Here is an 18648-nt window from a genome sequence, read left to right as displayed (position 1 = left end):
GTCTGTGAGTGAATGTGGGCGCAGGACAGCGGGCACATTTGCACTGAAAACACCATCGACCTGAGTCGGCTGTATGTGTGTTGGTTTCGTTTTTACAGAAACCGAGAGACATGCAGTGTGTAGTGTTTGTGGGCACTGGGATGTGGGCACGCTCACTACATTCTGTGCGCAATCGACATGAGTCGATTTTATGTGCGCGAGCCCTGTGGGGCGGGCTGTGTCTGTGTGTAGGAATGGGCACTGGGCAGTGGGCATTTTTACTACACTCATAACACCGTCGGCCGTGGCCGGAATACCAGAAAATACACTCTTTACAGGATTTATCTGGGTCGCCGTGAAAACGGCGTTTGTGTACAGGCAAGCGGGTAATGTAACCGACTTGTTTACTGCAGAGTACACTGGAACAGTCGCATGTAATGGAACTGGACGAGCGAGAAGTTTTGGTGGAAACCCGGCCGCAGCGGGGCTTGAACACCGTCGTTTTCCTAAGCTGGCTAGGAAGACTTTGAGGCCTCGGGCTTCATCTCAATCTTCGGCCGAGTCCCACGCGGTGGGGGGCGGCGGCCGGCAGAGCGAGAGCGTGGTCTCTGGTCCCGGGCCTGTCGACGCTGTGAGGCGGCGGCGGGGGGCGGCGGCTGCGAGCTGCGAGCAGACGGCTGTTTAGAGCGGCCTGATGCGGAGCTAGAGCGCTTTGGCAAAAAGTGCTTCATGGCCTGCGACGTCTTTTGTACCTCGGCGAATCTGTCCGCGAAATCTTTGACGGACGATCCGAAGAGGCCAGTAGCAGAAACGGGGGCGTCGAGGAACACAGAGCGCTCCGAGTCCGGCATTTCTCAAAGCGTCAGCCAGAGGTGTCTCTCAGCAACGGTGAGAGAGGCCATGTTCCGCCCTATGGCCTGTGCAGCGGATTTTGTAGCGCGGAGATCGAGGTCCGTAGCGCTCCTTAAATCCGCCACGTTGACTGCTTCCGTGCCTTCCTTGTCCAGCTTTCGGAGAAGGTTAGCTTGGAAGATCTGGAGAGTGGCCATAGTGTGTAGCGCTGATGCAGCCTGCCCAGCGGCGGTGTAAGCGCGACTGTGCAGGGTAGAAGTAGCGCGGCAGGCTTTTGATGGTAGCGCCGTCTTAGTCCGCCGTCCAGCAGAGGGCGGGCAAAGATGGGCTGCTACTGCCTCCTCTACCAGAGGAAGAGCGAGGTATCCTCTGTCTTTGGCACCGTCCACCACGGAGAATGCCGCTGAAGCAGAGGAGCGCAGCCTGGCTGAGAAAGGGGCGCTCCAAGACTTTGCCAGTTCTTCATGAAGCTCAGGAAGAAACGGGGCGGGTCTTGAGGGCGTAGAAACGCGGTCCCCTTGTAGGAAACAACCGTCCAGACGGTTGCGTGTAGGCTCGGCGGGCGCGGACCACTCGAGGCCGAGGCTCTCTGTGGCCTGTGTGAGCAGACGCATCAGCTCAGCTTCAATACTGGCCCGTTTTCCTGACGACTCGCGGGCAGAAGAAGGGGCGAGGTCCACAGAGCTCGCCCAATCCTCACTGTCCGAAGCCAGGATAGAGCAGTTGTCCTCCTCGAAAACTGCCGCTTCTTCTTTGTCATCTCCGGCGGAAGCGGCGGCCAACGGCGGCCACTGTCCGGGAGTGAGAGACTCGAGTGAAGCAGACGGCGAAGCTGGCAGGCGAACCGGCGAGCTTCTCTCGGTGGGAGGAGGCTCAGGGATCCGCTGAGCACGGCGCTTCTTACGGCGCGGCGTCACAGCGGGAAGTGCAGGCTCGTGGAAGGTTGCCATGCGAGTCCTCAGAGTCGCCATAGGCATAAGCTCGCAGTGAGGGCATCCGCCGTCGGCGAGCGCTAGAGCTGCATGTCCTTTACCCAGGCAGGAAACGCAGATGACATGGCGGTCCCCGTCGCTTAGTGGGGCTCGGCACGAGCCACAGGATGGACGAGACATCTTAAAAAAGACGCTCTGCTCTTTTTGTGAAGGAGTGTGAGTCGCGGCGGCGAACACACACTAGCAAAGAAAAGGATATGACGCCGGATAGCGTAGCAGGAACGGCGGTTGAAGGCGGCGCGGCCAGCGACTCCAGGTACCGTACTCGTCCCGCTGAAAGGCTTTTTCCACGGCGCGGCTTCTTCTCTCTGGATCCAGCGATGCGTAAGCTCCGCTGAAGAGATGAAAAATCGGTAAGCTAGCCTTTCGATGCTATATTTATAGCCCCAGGCCACGCCCGTTTCGGCGGGACGTGACGTATTGGGCGCGAAGCGCCCCCATTGGTACTGACGTCACGATAGGGCCTTATCGATAGGCTGCTGCAGTTGCCGCAGGGCAGCCAATAGGCGCGCAAGCTGTCTCGCCTATGTCTGCATGCTGCCGCAACGCGTTTTACATTATTTCAAAATTAAGGATAATTTTTTGGCTTCAGTATCTCGCGGAAAAGAGATTTTCCCCTAGCGTAAGACTTACGCAGTACGAGAGTACCTCTCGTAAGAGAACTAGATTAAAGTCGCATCTCTTCAGCCAGGCATTCATATAATCCTACAGTTCAAACTACAATCCGGCCTCTAGCTCATAAATGCCAGAGGAGAACTGGCCCCCGACTGAGCCTGGGTTCTCCCAAGGTTTTTTTCTCCATTAGGTCACCTGATGGAGTTTTAGGACACCATTAGGTCACTTGACTTGACTTGACTTGACTTTAGACACAGTTGCTCTGTTGCGCTTAAAGAAGATTAAAGAAAATAGTCCAACGCCGTGGTACAACGAGCACACTCAGGCCCTTAAGAGAGCAGCCAGAAAAATGGAGCGCAACTGGAAGAAAACAAAACTAGAGGTATTTCGCATTTTATGGAAGGAGAGCTCGATTACAGAGAGGCTTTAAAAGCTGCTAGATCTGCTTATTTTACAACCCTATTAGAAGAAAATAAACATAATCCTAGGTATTTATTTGAAACGGTGGCTAAACTAATGAAAAAGAAAGCTTCAAGCACCGAAGTTTCCAAGCAGCAGTAATGACTTTATGAACTTCTTCACTTATAAGATTGATAATATCAGGGACAACATTATAACTATGCAACCGTCTACTACAGCAGCCTTTCTCAAACTTTTTTCAGTCAGGGCACCTTTCAAAAGTGCATAAAATCTCAAGGCACCCCAGTGTAAAATATAATTTAAAAACACTGCATAACCCAAATGTAAATGCAAATTTTATATATATATTTATCTAAAATGAATTTACAATTTTATTAATCCGATCATATGTTTAACCCTTTCACACGTAAATTTAAAATATTCTGGCTGACCCGCCAGCGTGAGTTTTTCAAGGTGACCGTTATTTAGAATGTGTCACTTTATGGTTTCCATGGTGACGCGTCATTGCTTGTCACGTGACACACCGCAGCAACAACAGAGCTGAATTAATGATGATCTGCTTTTATGTAATTTTTCCTTTTTTATTCAAAATATTCACAAATTTGTTAGATATGGCACGAAATATCTGATATTCCGATATCAAATATATGCAAGTGGAAGTGTTTTGTTTTTTGAACACAATTATAACGATCGCGTTAGTTGAGCTGTATGCGCGATGGGCGCCGCCATGTTAGTTTGTGCCGCAGACGCAGTTCAGAGAATCGGATCTGTTGGATTTACAAGTGAATTCATCCACTTCTCCCGAAATACATAAAAGTATGTGGCAGGTGAACTGGGAGAAGAATAGAGTAAACTTTAAAGTTACTTACACAATGTGTGTCTGATATGAATAAAACTAATTATAATGGAAAGGATTATTATTGCCTCTTCCTTTGACATCAGTGTGTATTTTACAAACTCTAAATGTATTGTTTTTTTTAGTACTTATGTCTGAAACCTAAAACAAACATTATGTGGATGAAAACACTGAAAAGTTGTGATATATGACAGCTGAGCGCGCCTGTCTCTGGCTCAGCTCCAGCCAACGCGCGAAAGCACATTTAAATTTAGCAGTTGATCACGTCATGCACTGACCGTTCTAATCACACCGGTGCTCCAGGGACCAGCCTAGACTGATCACACCGGTGTGAGCGTACGTGCGAAAGTGTTAAAAAGAAGAATGTATTTATGTAAATTCAAATATATGTATATATGAAATTTTTTTTATTTTTTTTTAGCCTACGTAATTTTTTGGCGGCACCCCTGACACAGTCAGGGGGCACCCCAGTGTGCCGCGGCACCCACTTTGAGAAAGGCTGTACTACAGTATTGCATCAGGCAGTGCATTGTAGTCTCCCTGAGGAACATTTTTATTAATTCATTGCTATAGTAGAGGAAGAATTTACTCAACTCGTTAAATCATCTAAATCGACAACATGTATGTTAACCCCTATACCGAGTAAGCTACTGAAAGAGATGCTTCCAGAGGTCACAGATCCTCTTCTTAATATCATTAATTCGTCTTTGTCTCTAGGATACGTACCAAAAAACTTTAACCTGGCTATGATTAAACCGCTTGTTAAAAAAACGCAACTTGATCCTACAGAATTAGTCAATTACAGGCCGATCTGGAATCTACCTTTTCTGTCAAAGATATTAGAAAAGGCAGTATCTTCACAACTGTGTTCCTTTCTTGAAAGAAATTATATCTGCGAGGATTTCCAGTCTGGATTTAGACCGTACCATAGTACTGAGACTGCCCTCATTAGAGTCACAAATGATTTGCTGTTATCATCCGATCGTGGTTGTATCTCTCTATTAGTGTTACTCGATCTTAGTGCTGCATTTGACACTATCGACCATAACATTCTTTTAAATAGACTCGAAAATTATGTTGGCATTAGTGGAATTGCATTAGCATGGTTTAAATCATACTTATCTGACCGTTATCAGTTTGTAGCAGTAAATGAAGAGATGTCTCATCGATCACAAGTTCAGTATGACGTACCACAAGGCTCAGTACTAGGACCGTTGCTGTTCACTCTGTACATGCTACCATTAGGAGATATCATTAGGAAACATGGAATTAGCTTCCACTGTTATGCCGACGATACTCAGCTCTATATTTCTTCAAAACCTAACGAAACTTACCAATTCACAAAATTAACGGAATGCATTGCTGATATAAAAAATTGGATGACTCATAATTTCCTACTACTAAATTCTGAAAAAACAGAGATTCTAATTATAGGACAAAAAACGTCCTCACGTAATAATCTAGAAAACTGTCTAACACTTGATGGCTGCTCTGTTAAGTCCTCATCGTCGGTTAGGAACCTGGGTGTGCTCTTTGATACCAATCTTTCATTTGAAAGTCACGTCTCTAGTATCTGTAAAACTGCATTTTTCCATCTTAAAAATATATCTAAATTACGCCATATGCTCTCATTGACAAATGCGGAACAATTAGTTCATGCGTTCATGACATCAAGGCTAGATTATTGTAATGCTCTACTGGGTGGTTGCCCTGCATGCTTAATAAAACAACTACAGCTAGTTCAAAACGCAGCAGCTCGAGTTCAGAACCAGGAAGTATGACCATATTAGCCTGGTTCTGTCAAAACTGTATTGGCTCCCTATTAAACATCGCATAAATTTTTTAATATTGCTGATTACTTACAAAGCACTAAATGCTTTAGCTCCACAGTACTTGAGCGAGCTCTTAACGCATTATAGTCCTTCACGTCTATTGCGATCTCAAAATTCCAGCCAGTTGATAATACCTAGAATATTAAAATTGACTGCTGGCGGTAGATCCTTTTCCTATTTAGCACCAAAACTTTGGAACAGTCTTCCTACCATTGTCCGGGAAGCAGACACACTCTGTCAGTTCAAAGCTAGACTAAAAACACATCTCTTTGACCTAGCATTCACATAATACACTATAGACTTCTATAATTCAATGTTAGGCTGCATAGATTAGGTCAGCTGGAACCGGGAACACTTCCCATTAATCCTGATGTACTCGTTACATCATGAGAAGAATGGCATCTACGCTAATTTTAGTGTCTTTGTTTATCCCGAGGTTTTCCCGCAGCCTGCCGGATCTAGGCCGTATCCAGATCTGGCGAAGGACCTTCGCCTGGACCCGATGACAACGCAGTGCCTAAGTGCCAACTAGTCTCTCCCTATGGAGGATCCCTTTACCACTCTACAGATAAAGTGTCGTCGGGAAACTCAATTCGCGGATCTACCCGAATTGATAAAATAAAATAAAATTCTGTATCAAAATTATAAGGTAACACCAGTACTTTGTTTAGGCTTGGTTTGTAGGGAATTCCAAACCTGCGCACATATATTCAAATGCACATAACTATAGAACCAATTCTTAAAGGGTTAGTTCACCCAAAAATTAAAATTTTGTCAGTAATTACTCACCCTCATGTTGTTCCAACCCCGGCCGTGAGACCTTTGTTGATCTTCGGAACACAAATTAAGATATTTTTGATTAAATCTGAGAGCTGTCTCACTCCTTCATAGGCTTCTAAGGGACTGAAACTTGCTAGCCCAGAAAAGTTATTAAAGAGATCGTTAATATAGTCCAAGTGACTAGAGTGGCTCAATCTTAAGTTTATAAAGCGACGAGAATACTTTTTGTGTGCAAAAACCCCCCAAAATAACGACTTTATTCCACTATTAATTTCCTTCTCTCTGGGCCTCGAGTTAGTTCACGTAGTGTTTTAACGCAGTGCGTCTGTGTTGCACGTCACTTGGACTATATTAACGATCTCTTTAATAACTTTTCTGGGCCAGCAAGTTTCAGTCCCTTAGAAGCCTATGGAGGAATGAGACAGCTCTCAGATTTAATCAAAAATATCTTAATTTGTTTTCCGAAGATGAACGAAAGTCTTACGGGGCTGGAACAACATGAGGGTGAGTAATTACTGACAGAATTTTTCATTTTTGGGTGAACTAACCCTTTAATGCGCATGTGAACGCCATCAGCGTTTCTCACAGGTTCGCGTTTAAAGTTTGTGTAGAGAGAATGGTGTCGTCTTAGCGGCCCCTAATTTAATAACAAATGATCATTGCGACGGAAGCGAATCAATCAAAACTAACTTTAGCTGGAAATAACTTTATTAAAGAACCGCTATAAAGCCAAAACAATCTTACCTTAAATTATACGTTTATCTCTGTAAAGCTGTAAATCTACAGTACATTGTTAAAAGCGCTATATAAATGAAGATGACTTGACTTGACTTGACATTCATCAATGGACTCTTCCTCCCATTCCCCCATGGACTCTTCCTCCCATCCCCCCATGGACTCATTCTCCCATTCACCAATGGACTCTTCCTCCCATTCTCCTGTGGACTCTTCTTGCCATTCCCTCATGGACTCTTCCTCTCATTCCCCTGTGGACTCTTCCTCCCATCCCCCATGGACTCTTCCTCCCATTCCCCTGTGGACTCTTCCTCCCATCCCCCTGTGGACTCTTCCTCCCATCTCCCCATGGACTCTTCCTCCCATCTCCCCATGGACTCTTCCTCCCATCCCCCTGTGGACTCTTCCTCCCATCTCCCCATGGACTCTTCCTCCCATCTCCCCATGGACTCTTCCTCCCATTCCCCTGTGGACTCTTCCTCCCATCTCCCCATGGAGTCATTCTCCCATTCCCCCATGGACTCTTCCTCCCATTCCCCCATGGACTCTTCCTCCCATTCCCCTGTGGACTCTTCCTCCCATCCCCATGGACTCTTCCTCCCATTCCCCTGTGGACTCTTCCTCCCATTCCCCTGTGGACTCTTCCTCCCATCCCCCTGTGGACTCTTCCTCCCATCTCCCCATGGACTCTTCCTCCCATCTCCCCATGGACTCTTCCTCCCATTCCCCTGTGGACTCTTCCTCCCATCTCCCCATGGAGTCATTCTCCCATTCCCCCATGGACTCTTCCTCCCATTCCCCTGTGGACTCTTCCTCCCAGTCTCATTGTGGAACCAACCTGTGACACTGACTGCATGCTTTATTTTAGATTTTAGACACATTTTCCCTATTATTTCTTTGCTGGAGAAAAGAAACAACATGTTCAATAAACAGAATTTGAGGTAATGAACCTGAGAGTGGATGTGAAACCTGTTGCATATTTTTTGCTGTGCATAATATGATAGTAATTCAGTTCTTGGACCATTTTTTTCACAGTGTTAAGAACATTTTAAAAGTCTAAAAAAAGTTTTTCCACTATAAAGAACCTTTTGTGTAATGGAAAGGTTTCATGTCACTATAGATGCCAATAAAGGACCTTTATTTTTAAGAGTGAGGGGCAGATGCTTTACAAACTGGACTCATGCTTTATGCTCATTCTGTACTTTTACTGTACATTATTCATTTCATTTATACCATACAAGCAGTGACAAAAACATGAAAGAAATTATGTAATGTAAACACAAATACAGTAAAAAAAATATGTAAACACTTACAGTAAATAAAAGGTATATAGAAATAATTTAATTTCATATGAAAATAATTTCTGCTTTAATGACGACACTTGAAGGAAAATTTTAAATTTTTCATTGTTTCTTCCATTACGTACTTCCAGTTATATTTTTATATGACCTTGAATGAAATGAAAACTTCAACCACAAAAAGGAAGAACATAGAATTTAAAACAAGATTTTCTCATAACTGAAGGCTTTTTCTGCTTGATAGAGAGAGGAATTGTCCTGCCAAGTGGCAACATTTAATTCATTTTTTGAATTTTAATCGTGCATATTAAACAATTGTAATGATGTTGGCAGTAGCTGTGCAATGAATCTTTACACTCTTAAAAAATTTTGTTTTTTATTGGTTCCATGAGGAACCTTTAACATCAATAAGAGAAAAAGGTTCTTATAAGTACTGCCTAATCACAGAAAGGTATTTTGGGGAACCAAAAACAGTTCTTCTATGGCATGTGTGCAAAAACCTACTGTTGGAAACTTTATTTTTAAGAGTGCATGTACATCATTCACACATTCACATCATCTTAGAACTCACTGTTGGTTCAGAGCATTCGCTAAAAGTACTTGAGTTTTCTCTTAGTACATTGAACCCTGCGATATATTTTTTGCCAATCTGGTTTGACTGAAATCGAGTTTTTTTTTTTTTTTAAAGATCTTCTGCAGAATCAGTTTTAGATGATTCCTGAACTTTACGCCAATAAAAACGTAAAACACAGGGTTCAAGCAACAGTGTGAAAAAGCTAACAGTCTGCAAGCATAATATGCATAGTCGAGTCTAATGCTTACTGTACAGTCTGTAAATGGATGGATTTTATGATCGGTCAAAGATTTTAAGAACATAACAATGTTATATGGAGCCCAACCAGTAAAAAACACCAGTGCAATGCAGAATATTAGTCTAACGGTCTTGTGTCTCTTATTGGTCCGAGATTTTGTAATTGTTTGAAGCATTCTGCCATAGCAAAAACCCATGATAAGAAATGCAAAGAAGAAAAAAGCATTTTGAAAATAAGCAATTCCAGATTTCATTTCAACACTGTCATATTCACAGTATGTACTATTAAAATGTGGTATAACCTTGCTATTACATGATCCGAGCAGTGAAACCGCTCCGCTCAGGATCCAAACGATAAAGGGAGCGACTGAAAAGCCTCTGCATTTCTCCCAGTCAGACAGAGGATGAACCACTGCCATGTAACGCTGAATGGTCATGAGAGTTAAGAACAACACGCTGCTGTAAAAGCCAACATAGAACAGAAACTTCACTGCTTTACAGCCAATATCTCCAAATGTCCAACCCCAGATGAAGTACGAGGCCCAGAATGGAAGTCCAAAAGTGAACAGCAGATCTGACAGAGCCAAATTGAGGATGAACACGTTGGTCACGGATTTGAGACTCTCATAAAGTGCCAGAATGACCAGAACAAGGATGTTACCAATGCAGCTTAACACAACCACTAATGAGAAGAAGACTGGAATGAGAATGGATCCAACTTTCACCACATCATCTTTGCGACAAATCTCGTCCCCATAGTCAGTATCATAGTCATAAGGAGTCACTGTTTCCTCTTCAGTCATGTTGTTCTGCAACATCACAAACTACTTCAGTCAGATTAGATTTGTCCAGGTTCAGTTCTTTACTGTTTTCTGTGGAAAATACACTCAAACATTAATAAAATATGTATTTTCATAAGGACAAAAGAACAGAAGAAAATCATGAATCAATTTAGCTAAATGTATTCCTGTGAGAAAATACTAAATACAGCCTGACATTTAGTCCTTACCTGCTCTTTCCACTGTCTCTTCTCTAACTAAATGGAATCAAACTTATTTGATAGGAAATAAAAGCATTGCCCCCTTTATTTTTTTCGTTGAGTATATCGTCAAGACAGCTGAGCAGATCAAATGTGGAAGAGGTGTTTACTTTTCTGTATTTATAGGTAACCGGATGGGGCGACTCTTCTCTTCCTCTTTCTAATAGTACTCAGATAGTACAGACATTTTTTTTCACTCAAATTGTAACTCAACAGAGAGAGAGAGAGAGCTGTTCGTCGTGGAAATGTGCTTGTTTAAATAAAATAAAAAAGATTAATTACAACATATATAATAATTAATCTGTTTTTATATATTATGATTAATCTGTTTTTAGTTTTAAAAAGCACATTTCTACGACGGACAGCTCTTTTTCACTTAACCAAACTTGTGGGCGAGGCTATAGTCAGTGGTCCAAAAAAAAAATATATATATATATATATATATATATATATATATATATATATATATTTATTTATTTATTTTTGGACCACTGACTATAGACTATATATATATATATATATATATATATATATAGAGAGAGAGAGAGAGAGAGAGAGAGAGCTGTTCGTTGTGGAAATGTGCTTGTTTAAAATCAAAAACAGATTAACTATAACATAATTCTGTCAATCAAAATACTAGCAAGGTTGTATTATACCGTAAAACTTCAAATAATAGCTCGGGCTTTTATTTTCCCAAATCGCCGAACTGCACCGGCTTATATTTGAGACAGGCTCCTATATGAGACAGGCCTTTAATTTAGTGTTGAGATATATTAATACCTAAAAAGATTTAGTGTTGAGATGTTGTTCATTGAGTGTAGGCTTAGAGATAAAGATCCAAATAGGGTGATAGACGGAAAGCATGACAGTAGGAGGTTACCAAAACTGTGTTTGTGTTTAACAGATCAGTTAATGTCAGAATTAGCCTACTATAGCCTATTTCCTTATGTCTAAAGGGATTCGCACACGCAGCGCCACGTCTTTCAAATTCGAACACATTATTCTCTATGAGTGTACATTGTCTCAAATCGTCGTTAATGTATACTGACTTCAACCTGTGCTGCAATATACATTAAGTTTACATTCATTTACAGAAATCAGCTGCTTGAATGCAAATTGCTGATGTTATCGCATTTTCTTTCAGGTGATATTCTCAATTCATTCAGTAAACGGACGCTCTGAGGTAAAGTGAATTCAGACTGTATAAGCAACGATTGTATTTAATTGTACAGTACAATCATAGTACAGACATGATCTTAATTCCATAATATCCTTAAACATAACTATATTGCTGGCCATAAACTGACAAAGTGTGTGATACCTCGAGTTGTCATCTAGACGTGACACGGCGCTGCGCTTCTCGTCCGGTGTGCCGACCCCCTTTAGATTATTGGCAGCATAAAAAAACGAAACGATGTGACAGCCATGGGCTGAACAATACAAGTTACCGGTAATAGGCTATACATCGAGCCTATGAACTAGTTTCCAGAAACAGAACTCTGCTTGCCTTGCTTGCGCTATAGCTCCCGCCCAGATGCGCAGTGGCGGAGCCAGGATTTTTCCATAGGGGTGGCCATGCAAGGGCCAGCAACCAGTCTGGGGTGGCACAGAAATCTTAATTATTTTATCATAAAAAATTATTTGATAATGTATTGAGCTGTTTTAGTGCCTACACAACTGAATAAAAATTTAATTTGTACTTAATTGTAATTGAGATAGTAGTGAATTAGGAATCATGGAATACTGAGTGAATTTTATATTTTTTTATTATTACCCACCACCTCATATTAAAATTAATTAAATAGTAATAAAAGGGCACACACAATAGCTAAAGTTCAACTTGCTCAGTTAGCTTGGTTCTGGTTCTCAAAATCTCCAATAGCTTGTTCTACATTGTTGCATCTTCATGGATGAGATAACATGCAGATAACTACTGTAGTCCAAAGATTATTCAACCTTCAATGCGTTTTATATAATCAATGAATTCTTCAACCAATTCTGAGTTTGTCAACAAAAAAAAAAAGTTTAACTTTCTATATTAGTTGTCAAAATAAATAATTGCAACAGTTCTATCATACCTAAATTAAAAAGGAAAACAAAAGTTCTCTTTTGAATCCCCATGTGCAAGAATGTGAACAAGGCGGATGTCAACAGCACATAATGTAAAATGTTATGTTTTTCATAATGTAATGTTGCCAGAATGTAAAATTAGTTATTTTATGGATTTAAAAATTATCCATTTTTGTTTGTCCTTTACAAAATAACGCAAAATGAATGCCTATCGTCTAGTACAAATGCACAGTGCTCACATTTATTTGGACATTAAAACATTACATATCAGTTTGTGCCTTATATTGTGATCTCACATAGCAGAATATTTTAATCCAGACACATGTGATGCATATATAACTGTAACGGTCACCAGCTGGAGTGCCCTTGAGAGCCACCAGAGGGCACACCAGACGATCTTCACTCACAAACTACATTTCCCATAACTCACTGCCCGGACTCATCACTGATCACATTCACCTGTACCTCATTCACTGATTGCATTCACCTGTATCTCATCCTGTTAGTCTCAGTCTATTTATACCATGTTCATTCATTCACTCACTCACCGCGAAGTCTTGTTTGTGTCACACTGCATTTCTGAGTGTTTATCCTGTGTTTTGTTTATCTGGTTTTTGATCTTGGACTGTTTCCTCATTTGTATGATTGTTATCTGCCTGGCCTGACTTGGACTGTTCTTGGACTTTTGATTATTGCTGCCTGCCCTGAATTCTGCCTGTTATCTGGATTACCCTTGCTGTTTGATCTACATTGCTCTGTCTGCCCTGTTTGACCCCGCCTGTACGACCTTCCTTATTAAAAGCTGCATGTGGATCCTCTACCTTCGTGTTTCGGAGCAGTACGTGACAATAACACATGCATGCAGTTTTGACAGCTTTAATCGCCTTTTTGATTCTTACATGAGTTGATTGACGACAACTACGACTACAGCACGCCGCATTTGCGGTACGCAAGCACAGGTATGACAGGAAAGTTAGTTTTACTGACATTTGGCCTGACAACATCTCATCTTACCAAAGATAACCAACTGAATAAGTACAACGCCCTTTTCTCAGCATCTGACATAAGTGTCACAAGCTTTCACACACACATCTTCTAAAATAAAAGTAGCATCAGAAAAAAAGAGAATTACGTTTGTTGTTGACTGCACACTATTCGACTTAGGCCTACTCAAAACGGTCTTGCAACCCACCAGTTGAGAAAGGGTTAGGGTTGACTCTATATTTACTATGTGCATATCACTGTCTGTCTGATGTTCTGCTGAAGCTCATTTGGCACTTGCACATTTCCGCACTCGTTTGACTTTTCGCCTGGCGTTGAGGTGAAGTTGGAGTGTGCGTCTGAAAAGTCTCACGGTTTTTGTGGTCTTAAAGAGACGGTTCAGCGTTTTAAAAAACGCAATTTTTGTCAATTAAAAAAGAGACAGAAACAGCAGTTGTTAGAGGGGTAGCCAAAGCGGTGCCAAGCTTAGACCAAGGGTGGCCATGGCCACCCCTGGCCACCCCCTAGCTCCGCCGTGCAATCTGCTCCATAGAACTGGCTTAAACAGAAGATTTGACGGGTTTTAGAAGATTAAATACAACCCGAAACTAAAAAACAGACCGGGCTTCTATTTGATACCGGCCTTTATTTATCCAAAGTAGGCTACCTGTAGCCACACCAGGCGTGTAAAAGAGACAGGCGTCTATTTGGGACTCGGCTATTGAAGTTTTACGGTAATAACAACAAGTGGAAATGATCTTCCCGGATTCTCACAAAAGTCCAAGTATGTCAGCTTCTTTTAGCACTTTCAGGACTTTCATCACAGATGTACTAAACTTCCAGCTGTAACACATACAGGTTGACTTAAGTCAGCCTTTATTCGGAATAAATGTTCTGACATATTACAGTTTTTCTCAGTCGCTTTGGTGCATTTCTCACATCACTATTTACATTTGCACAACAGTTAGTTCAACCTCCACAACATTTAGTCATTTGTGCACATCATAGTAGCAGTTTCTCATTCCTTCCAACAAATTGCAAATGCTTTTGGACATGCATCAATTGCTTTCATACAACTCTCTGCTGTTATATAACATTATCATTTGCTTATGTCATGTCAGTCAAAATTAACTATACTTGTGAATGCTGAATAGTCATTCCATATAAAACTAATAGTCCTCATTTCATTGCTTGAGTCATTACATACAAAAATGTTGAACTAATTGTCAAAATCTGTCAAGCAAATTGTACACATTTTTTAAATATTTTTTTTTTCCTGAAAAAAGCAAGACCCTTTCTCTTTTTCTGATTGCAAGAGATGATATTCGCTGTGATGAAATTATGTGGACAGACAGAGGAATGTCTGGATGTGCATGAATGATTACAGTACTATGTTGTATGTTCAGTTCCAATATGTAGGGGAGACCGGGGACAGTTGCAACAGGGGATGGTTGCAACATGTCATTTTTCTCCAATCAGAAACAAGCTAGAGTGATGACACTCATACTGTACATGCACAGTTAGACCCTCCACCCACCAAGAAGACAGTAGACATATTCAACATCTGCTGCTGCATTTATTGAACAAAACTTGTTTTGGAGGTATGAAAGTAAATTTTTTCATGAGATATATTTTTGTCATACTGTCCTGAAATTTTGTATGAATTAATCAAAACTTACTTAGTTTGAATTATTGTTTTGTTGACTTCTAAGTGACATGGTTAGCATGTGTCAAAGTCAGTGTGTCTAGCAGACATATGATGTTCTGTCATGGCTGATAGGGTTGGGGACGGTTGCAACATGTTATAAATTGCATGTTTAATAAAAGTTTGTTGCATTGCAAATTGTTAAATTCTTCCTGTCTGACACTGAAATATGGAGGGATTGAATAGCATCTGTAACACCTGCACACTGAATCTTTGTAGGCCTATTTTCTAAACATGAACAAACAAAACTCAATAACTGTTATTTGATAAATATGACTAAATAAATAAATAATAGGCTACAATAATATTATTGAAATAAATAATACTATAATATTATAGTAGGCCTAAAACAGTTAATATTTTCAGAATTCTTTGCTCATTGAGACAAAAAGCTTAAGTTAATTAATGAAATTTAAGGTATTTTTAACATGTTGCAACCGTCCCTGGGTTGTGTTGCAACTGTCCCCTGGGTCGGGGTCAGTTGCAACATCTGACTTCTTCCATTCAAATAAATACTGTGAACGATATGTCATATATAATCATCTTTAAATGGTATGGGTAATTAGCAGACAGATGCAAGTTTAATATATACAAATTTGGTTGGTCTAGTCCAAATAGTCTCTGAGTAATTGAGAGAAATGCAAAAACTGTTGCAACTGTCCCCGGTCAGGGGGCACAGCTCTACCCAACACTGTAAAAAAAAAAATACATCCCCAAGTCAAAAATTTCTAGTGACTGATAACATCTAAATTTTTCAATTAGTCTGACGTATTATTTCTCATTTAACCAATGTTACTGTAACAGACTATTGCAACAAAAAATTGCACTTGGGCCAATTTACTGTAAAAATTTAGATGTGGCCAGTCACTAGAAAATTTTGACTTGGAGAGGTTAGACATTTTTTACAGTGAAAGGGAGTTTATGTTTGTTGTAAATAAGGGTGTATTTTTTCTTTTGCACAATGCTGTGAACAAATTTAGAATTGCAAAGAGAATATGCAGTAAAAATGTGAAACATACATATATTCAGTGTCTTGTACTCAGTTACCTCACTAAATACAGTAATGTGTAACTTTACTGTATTTTTCAAATGGCTGTGCAAATAGTATATAGTGCTGTCTTGAGCATTTTCAGGTAGTGTCACCAAGATCTGACTTTTTTGCATTGGAAAACATTTACAGAGTAAACTGTCATAATGAAAACATGACAAAGCCATTTGACTATCTTGTTCATAAACGATGGTGTCAGGACTTTTCATATTGATGACACTGACACTTTCATTGACATGAATACTTGCTTTTGAGGAATGAGCTATCCATTATGAGCAAGTGACACGCTTTTGCAGGTTATCAACTAGGTTTTGCAGTTTGTACTAATTGTTTTGAGAACTGCATTAACTGTTGTGCAAATGTAAATAGTGATGTGAGAAATGCACCAAAGCAACTGAGAAAAACTGTATACTGCGCGTGACTGGCTATTGACGCCTTGGAATTGTTGACTGAACTTTTGAAACTTCTGTTCGTTCTTTTTTTTTATATGTCTAGTTTCTATGGCAACAACAGACGCTGTTCCAAAGAACTCTTTGATTTGAATTAAAACAATACAGTTTAAAAGTTAAAGGAACGTGTGAAAGAACGCGAACACTGATGCTTGTTTACATTTCAAAAGCAGTTGTTTCTAGTGTTGTTGTTGTAATTGTATAATCCCACAATACTGTATAGTAAATATACATGTTATTGGTCCTCTCGAAGGTCTTTTATCTAATCCACTCTGAGGGGTTAATGTTGGGAGTAACGCGTTACAAAAGTAATGCATTAAAGTAACATATTACTTTTTGCTGTAACGCAGTAGTATAAGGCATTACTAATCAGTTTTCTGTAATATTTTACTCGGTACATGTTCAGTAACGCTTGCGTTACAACACACTTTTAGGCCAAAATGTAATTGTTCAAAAAAAAAAAAAAACGGGGGGAAAAAACAGCAAGACCGCGAGACATTAACGATTGAAAAATGCAAGTAAGTTATTACCTGTTCCTGGTCAGTCAATAGCCGTGTGTGGTGTCCAAGTTTGTAAATAAAGACTAAATGACAGCTTCTGATATATTATTTGTATGGCGATTTATTTCATTCATCTCCCTCTTGCTGGTGTACCTTTGTATTGTGTGACATAGTCCAGTAAAGGCGTGTTTAGGGCAGGTTTTACAGGAGTGCCGGTCTCTGTGCTCACGCTGGCCAGTGGAAAAGCGGCTAATTGGAGAATATGGTAGAAGACTGTACATTCGCGAGATGGACGTATGCTCATTACTCTGTTCTGTTTTCTTTCTAACCAGTTAGGCTATGTTTTCATCACGCAATCATGTTTTTGATGCGGTGGTGACGCGTTCATGTGGGTGGCGCTGCCAATAAAAGCACCTAAAAGCTGTCACAAAAAAACTGCAAAAGTTATGATTATGAATATATCAAATATAGCAAGGAGACATTTTAATTGTTTATTAATAAACAAGTGTTTTCTGTGTCAGTGCTGGCTGCAAAGATGAAGTTGACGATGCTGACTCACGATCTTCGCAGTAGGCCTGGTGAACGCGCCAGAGAGAAATGCACATTTCATACGGATTACATAAGCAGAGAGCAGTCTGTTTTCTTTCGTTTTGAATTGTTCTGTTTAAAAGTAGACATGTCTGTGAGGCAAGTAGGCGCTGAGTTTCAGTTCATTTATGAGACGAGCTCCAGTTCACGCGCCGGCGCCTCCGTGTCCTGATTATCTCTTGTCTACTATCGGTTGACGAAACATTGATTAAAATTAAGATACAATTAATACAAAACGAAATTCACTTTACAGAAAGGCTTTGTGCTTTCTGTTTGAGGTCTCTGTGAAAGTTTTAAAGCAGTCTTTTAGTGCCGCTTTCAGAGCGCTCACGTCCGTAACCGGGAACTGACTCGTCCGTAACATTGTTTTTTTCCTCATAAATGCGAACACGAAAAATAAAATAAAATGAATATATTATGTTCTGTGGAGAGCCAACCCTTCTTCATTCGGTGGGTAGTATTACTTTTGGTTTGCTTAGTGTAATTAACAGAATTACTAAAAAATATTTTGCTACCTAAAAGTTTACGATTTTTTGTGTCACGCATGCATGCATGTCTATTTCCCTCATATTAAATATAAAACGCATGTGTAGACTGATATTTTTCTAATGTCTGGACTTCTTTATTAAGGGAATAGCCTATGGATATATAAACAGACGTTTCAATATATTGGTATTAAATGCATTTTCTGAGAATTTATATTTCAAGTTTTTACTGCAAATGTCACGTCCATAACGCTGGAATAGCCCAATTTGAAAGAATTTATCCTCAACTAGTTTTGTGGTGTAGGTCTATGTATTTTATAATGTTAACTTCAAATAATACTAAGATTAATTTAAAGATGTGGTATTGGATCTGGACGGGAAGGATAACTCTGGGAGTTGGAAGGGGTGTGTCGCGATTCTGCCTTCTCACACCGCGACACAGGTTCGTGGATCTGAGTGTCGCGATTTCGGTTTCATATCGCATATCGTTACAGCCCTAGTCATTTTAGAATGTTAAGTTCTACTTCTGTAGTTATTTTGGTGAAAGTAACTCAAAAGTAATACAGGAGTAATGTAACGCATTACAATTCTGACACAGTAATATTGTAAGGTA

General features: G+C 40.5%; 3 protein-coding genes across 10 annotated transcripts in view; 1 reads left to right on the top strand and 2 right to left on the bottom strand.

Annotated features, from left to right (window-relative positions):
• The window catches only part of LOC309480941 (chemokine XC receptor 1-like), a 59517-nt gene that overhangs the window by 37310 nt on the left and 3559 nt on the right, over window positions 1-18648 (bottom strand). The gene's annotated exons all lie outside the window — the stretch shown is intronic.
• On the bottom strand, window positions 8401-17146 carry LOC309480939 (chemokine XC receptor 1-like). Of its 7 annotated transcripts, none has more exons than XM_082145694.1 (2): window positions 16993-17146; window positions 8401-9979 (listed from the first exon to the last, which is right to left on the bottom strand). In XM_082145694.1, the coding sequence occupies exon 2, from the start codon at window positions 9971-9973 to the stop codon at window positions 8972-8974; it is 1002 nt and encodes a 333-aa protein (XP_082001820.1). In that variant the 5' UTR covers window positions 9974-9979; window positions 16993-17146; the 3' UTR covers window positions 8401-8971. The 7 variants fall into 7 exon arrangements, with proteins under 7 accessions (XP_082001820.1, XP_082001816.1, XP_082001815.1 ...); XM_082145690.1 differs by having other exon boundaries at window positions 8401-10042; window positions 16993-17145; XM_082145689.1 differs by lacking the exon at window positions 16993-17146 and adding an exon at window positions 11531-11668 and having other exon boundaries at window positions 8401-10042.
• The window catches only part of fyco1a (FYVE and coiled-coil domain autophagy adaptor 1a), a 46978-nt gene continuing 42325 nt past the window's right edge, over window positions 13996-18648 (top strand). For both annotated transcript variants that reach the window (XM_082145519.1, XM_082145517.1), the window contains exon 1: window positions 13996-14044. The gene's annotated coding sequence lies outside the window, so the exon portion shown is untranslated. The remainder of the gene's footprint in view (window positions 14045-18648) is intronic.

The sequence above is a fragment of the Leuciscus leuciscus genome, assembly GCF_965113295.1.
Source record: "Leuciscus leuciscus genome assembly, chromosome: 18".
Taxonomy (NCBI): domain Eukaryota; kingdom Metazoa; phylum Chordata; class Actinopteri; order Cypriniformes; family Leuciscidae; genus Leuciscus; species Leuciscus leuciscus.
The sequence above is the reverse complement of the archived record's forward strand: the minus strand, read 5'-3'. Positions and strand labels throughout refer to the sequence as shown.

Excerpts from the sequence above, each read along its gene's own strand:
- LOC309480939 (XM_082145690.1), bottom strand. The coding sequence starts at position 9,988 with ATGTTGCAGAACAACATGACTGAAGAGGAAACAGTGACTCCTTATGAC.